The 5,697-nt window shown below is 41.1% G+C and overlaps 1 protein-coding gene across 3 annotated transcripts in view; it reads right to left on the bottom strand.

Annotated features, from left to right (window-relative positions):
- The window catches only part of efl1 (elongation factor like GTPase 1), a 79,101-nt gene that overhangs the window by 31,583 nt on the left and 41,821 nt on the right, over positions 1–5,697 (bottom strand). For all 3 annotated transcript variants that reach the window (XM_019857851.1, XM_019857850.1, XM_019857849.1), the window contains exons 14-16: positions 4,707–4,861; positions 3,051–3,186; positions 1,343–1,474 (exon numbers count right to left, since the gene is read on the bottom strand). In XM_019857851.1, coding sequence (XP_019713410.1) covers positions 1,343–1,474; positions 3,051–3,186; positions 4,707–4,861 — 423 coding nt within the window. The remainder of the gene's footprint in view (positions 1–1,342; positions 1,475–3,050; positions 3,187–4,706; positions 4,862–5,697) is intronic.

Raw genomic sequence — 5,697 nt, 5'->3', positions numbered from 1 at the left:
CCAATCTCATCATCTGCATTCATTGGGGCTTGCCTCCCAATCTCTGGTATGACATCCTCCTCTGATCTGGCAGCCTGGGGTCCTTCACCGTGGACCCTGCGTTGTACCTCGTCAATCTCAAGTTGTGACAGCAATTGCCGTTTGTGGATGTTGGAACACTGAGCTACTAGTTGTTTCGTGGTCAACCGTGACTGTGGGTTTCGAAGTATGTATACAGTGAAACTCCTCTAGAATGAAATCTACTCCATTCTCCTGGCCCCCATACGACGAAAAATTCGTCACAGCTGCAAGTTTCCTGAACCCAACATACTCATAGCTGCTCTGCCATTGGCTTACCGAGCATCATCTTGGCCTCCGATTGGCCAAGAGGGACCTCACTGTCTATGTGTGTAGATACTGAAGTTAGGTCCGTAGAAGATAGAGTGGAATGCATCCGATTAGCTGCTCAAGAGTAAATTGCTTATGGCTCGACAGACATTCAAATAAACGAACGTTTCCTCGAATGCTTTACTTGTTATCATGCTAAAAACCTTATGCTAACTGGAGCCCGAATGAGAGAGAAGCGCTCCAGTTAGCGTAAGGTTTTTAGCCTTCGAGAGCTAACTATGGCCATCGAGGACTACGAAGCGCCCTGTGGCTGGCTTAAAAGTTCATTGCATGACATCAGCTGAGCAACGCTGTCTTGGGTCGAGTTAGAGACGGTCGAGTTAGAGACAGTGAGATGGTGGAAAGAAAAGCCACCGGGTCCAGGAAGTATTTGTTGTTGTTAGATTCAGACGATCATGGACGTTGCATTGCTAAAATGGCTACAAAACGGACCTTTGGATGTCAAGCAGCTAAGACAAGACGAGCTTTGATGCTGGAAGAGAGGGTAAAAGTAATCAAAATGAAAGACGGAGCAAGCGAAATCAAAGACATTATCCAAGAAATTGATGTAAGTGAAAGTGAATGCTGATTGTAAATTTCGCAATTTCTTTCCCTTTTTTTCTTTCTACACCGACAATATGAAGTGTCAAATAAGTGTGTGCTCATACTTATGCACTATTGGAATAAAAATAGAGTACACATACGTTTGTGTGTGCGTGTACACATACGTTTGTTTGTGTGTGTGTGTGTGTGTGTGTGTGTGTGTGCTTACATCTGAGATCAAATTTGCTACAGTGAAAAACCCCCTGTTGTGAAAAATGTCTCCCTGCAAACATGATTTCGTTGTAGAGTTTTATATATATATATATATATATATATATATACAAACGCACACGCGCGCGCGCGCACACACACACACACACACACACACACACACACATTTTTTTTTAAGACCACACGAATTTAACATACGTACTTGGGTGTTTTGGTTCTATGGCGACTCGTACAATGGGGGATGCCTCAAAGTTGAGTGGGGTGAAGGGTGGGCAAGCAGGAGTCGTGGAAATTGTAGCTGACTTCAAAATAACATCTTCGAGACCTTTAATACCTGTAAAAGCATGGGGTTAATGTATAAACAAAGACATTTTTAAAAAATAAATACGGAGAAAAAAAAATTTGCACCGATGACGAATCTGCTATCACAATTGTCACAAAGTTCTGTTGTGAAGATAATGGGAAGGACTCTCTTCTCATACATGCCACGCAAAATCTCTTAATCATATGCCCCACAAAATTGTCAACAAAGTGATTACATTACTGGATGGAAACCAATTCTTGGCAGATGCAGAGCATAAAGATTTCTTTCCGATTCATACTTCCTCATTTCTGTCTAATCATGAGACTTGACTGGGTTATCTTGGAATTTAGTGCTCTGCTGTACATCACATTCCGCCAGCCATGGTTTGAGAGTAAAACGTTTGACAGTAATTACAGCGAGTGACAATCATTCCGGTGTTGCTGTTGGTGTTGAATCATCTCCTGAGACATCCAAGAGAAAGTATAAGTAACATGCAAGCAACTGTAGAGTAAAAAATACTTTCATATTATCCATCCATCCATTTTCTGATCCGCTTTATCCTCACAAGGGTCGCATGGGGTGCTGGAACCTATCCCAGCTAACTTCGGGCAGTTGGCGGGGGACACCCTAAACCCGTTGCCAGCCAATCGCAGGGCACAGAGAGACGAACAACCAGCCATGCTCACATTCACACCTAGGGACAATTTCGACTTTAGAGTGTTCCATTAACCTGCCAAGCATGTTTTTGGAACGTGGGAGGAAACCGGAGTACCCGGAGAAAACCCATGCAGGCCCGGGGAGAATATGCAAACTCCACACAGGGAGGCTGGAGCTGGAATTGAACCAGATACCTCTGCACAGTGAGGTCGATGCGCTAACCACTGGATCACCGGGTGGCCGGAAAGGAGGATCTGTATCCCTTTTATGTCGGAACAGTTTTTGTGTGCAACGGTGAATTTTTTATTTTATATTGCCACTGTGGCCTTTTGCATTATGATGGGGATTTATTGAAATTTTCTCTTGGACAGAACAAGGTTTCAGTGAGGAGTGACAGAAAAGAAGAAAAGAGGGGACAGAGAGACATCACAGTGTCCAAGTGCCTGGCATTTTCAGTCAACAGCAAGTGGTAAATTGGCCAACTCCTGAGATGGATAAGATGGACGGTTTTGCTGCTTAATTTACCTTCCATAAATGTAACATTAATCAGAACAACGCATTTCGATTCGTGAATATGAATAGATCATACTGTAAAGAAAATTTTTGACTTGACTTCCCCTTTCGAATGAAGAAAATCGAACAAATAAATCTTCATCTAATCATTTTCGGTCATGTGATCCTATCAAGACAAGTCTAGCAATCTTGTAGGACAGTTTAATTTAACCCTTTCATGCACCCTGTAACCTGATAACACAAACTGTCCACTGTCATAGCCGCTGTCCCTCAAAGGGTTCATTTCCATTGCTGTCCATGTAAACAAACAGTTTGATTCTCCTTTCATTGCACTTGTTTGTTACATAAATATAAATACGATCATTGTGTTGTTTGCAATGTTTTGTACTCGCATCATTAAACAGGTGATAAAAAGTAATATACTTGTCTACTGTACCTAGCACATTGCCAGAGGGCACCTCTTCTAGCTCTTCCAGTTCTCTGCCCATGAGCAGGTAAATGTTTTCAATGAAACAACAGGACAGATGAGGCACCTCAGGTAAACTGTCAGAAGGACTGCATTGCTCAGGCAGCTGGAAGGCACAAGAGAAGGAACAAGTACACAAACATGAGTTGTCAAGCAAAAACACTTGCTTTAATATGTCTCTTCAGGTTATTTTGTTTTTTTTTTTTCCCTGTGATTTTGTGACTGCGTTCCTGCGTCTTTAGTTTTCTCATGACACAGTTTTCTTTTCCACGTCGATGTCACAAAAATGGATCCAAATTTGGTTTCTTCTCCAAAGACAATCCTCAGCTGGCCGGTCCCTTTCTCAGTGTTCAATTGTGCGAACCAAGTTCTACCCCAGTGGATTCTTCTGATCCAAATACAGCGAGTCGGGATTGAGCAAAAGACGTCGGGACCCAGGAAACTATTAACACACGACGTTTCGTGAAATTTGGGACATTTCGTCACGTCTCACTTTGGTCGACAACAAGAGGAGACATTTTAGCATTGGTTTTATTTTTTAAAACACATTGAGTCTTGTTGTTATTGGTCAACAAAATGACATTACAGATTTAACTAGAGCTGCAAGGAGCTAAGAGTTGCATCCCAGGCCACTTTGAGGTATTGGCACATTGGGATACCGACACATTCGGGGCTAGCACAATGGAATTTCTTTTTTTTTTTTTTAAATGGCACAATAGCTTGACAACAAAATTACTTGTCCCTTGATTCAGAACTACCGAAGAAACACCATTCTTTTCAACACTTTTTGAAGCGAAAACCTCTTGAGAATTTCATCGGTTTTTTGTGCATTTTTAGACATTCAAAAACAACTTTCTTTTGTGTCGCAATGACGACAGCGTTTGATGAAGTGAAACGCTTTCTGTAACTTCATTTTCACTAACTTTAGATGAACCAGCCAAAGTTTGACATACATCAGATTTGAATTTCGTTGAGGAGTTCCATAAAGTATGGCCTCTTTAAAAGGTAAAAAAATGAGACACATTTTGAAAAGAAAGTGAAAGTAACGGACTTCCTGGTAGGTTCGGGGTATGGCTCCAAGAGACGTTATTTGAGGTTTTGTGGCTCCCAATTTTCATAGACTCAGGTGATGAATAGAGCCGCTTTGTTAAATATTCGTTAGGGTCGTCAGTGAGCCTTTTCTTTTGTTTTTGCACAGTGCATTTGCACACAAACACTTCAATGATAATAATAAGAAGAATAATGCATATATTTTTTGCCAGGCTCGATGTGTGCAACTGAAGAGACCGAAGGTAAGCCAGTTTGTGTCCAAAAAAAAAAAAAAAAAAACAATTCCCGAGATATTTCAAAGTGGAATAGAGCTGCGCAACTACTAAAAATCCTTAGGCCAGCCAGTGTTTCGCACCACTGAAGTAAGTAACCATGACACAATACAATACATAACCTGTGAACCAGTCTGTTTACCCATTGTTGGAAGATGATAAAAACAATATTTCAATTTTCAGATTACATTTTTTTTCAGCATGAACAAGAATTTATTTTTCAACAATTCAAGAAACACTGCATTGGTTGTTTTTCCTTTTTTCTTGACCATTATTACTGCTTTTGTACGAATATTTTGTTTACCATGCTCAGGCCCTGGGCAGGATCATACTTTGGTGCGAGGATAAATATTCTTTGTCCTTTCTTCACGACCCCGCTGTATACCCTGGCAAATGCGATGAAGGTCTCTATTTGCTCCTCTGCCTTGGACTCTTTCAGGACCTGAGGTTCCATCTCGTCTGCAAAAAAAAAAGAGAAAACATACTCAAGGTGTTCCTCTGAGAGGATAAATAACATTACTATTTGCAAAACCAATCTTCCATAAGTGTCATCATTTTGATTTTCACTCGTGAACAATGGAAATTTGCAAAACATAAAATTCTGCAAAAAAATCATAATGTCGCAGAAATCTGCTGTAGACGCTCTTCAGTATAAAATTTGATGCGCTTTTGATGTGAAGTTTGTTTTTGGTGTGCTGGCTTTCACACCATACACGGAATGAATAAAAGGGTCCAAGAAATTGTGCTGTTGTGTTATATTTGCATTAACCGTGCCTTTGCCCTCCAAGTTTTGTTTCACGGTGGCAGAGTTCAGAACAAAATATTAAGCTTATATACCGTAAATTCCGGGCTACAGACCGCACCTGATTAAGAGCCGCATGCTCAGATTTATGAAGAAAAATCAATTTTGTAATTATATGCGCCGCACCGTACTATAAACTGCTGGCCAATGAGTAGGTGGGGGTTTGCTTCTGCGTCCCTGCCGCCGGGAGCCTCCGGGTGAGGCCGCTGACGTGGTCCCCCGCTAAACCCCCGCAGAAAAAAAACGCAAAATTTCTTCAGGTTAAAATCTCCATATTTTTATGAGCATGATAAATGCATTTGCATAACGAAATTACGCTGAAACACATAAGAAGCCAGACAAAGAGAGATCTTGATGCGCATTTGCGTAATTACGAGGAGAAATACTGCAGCCCGCTCGGCTTTAAATAGAATAATGCAAATCATATACATGGGAAAAGATATATGAAATTATTTCCATAGTCAGCTGCTTAAAAATGATCATCGTTGGCAGC

This window comes from Hippocampus comes, unplaced genomic scaffold, assembly GCF_001891065.2.
Source record: "Hippocampus comes isolate QL1 unplaced genomic scaffold, H_comes_QL1_v1.1 scaffold154, whole genome shotgun sequence".
In the NCBI taxonomy this organism is placed as follows: Eukaryota; Metazoa; Chordata; class Actinopteri; order Syngnathiformes; family Syngnathidae; genus Hippocampus; species Hippocampus comes.
The sequence above is the reverse complement of the archived record's forward strand: the minus strand, read 5'-3'. Positions and strand labels throughout refer to the sequence as shown.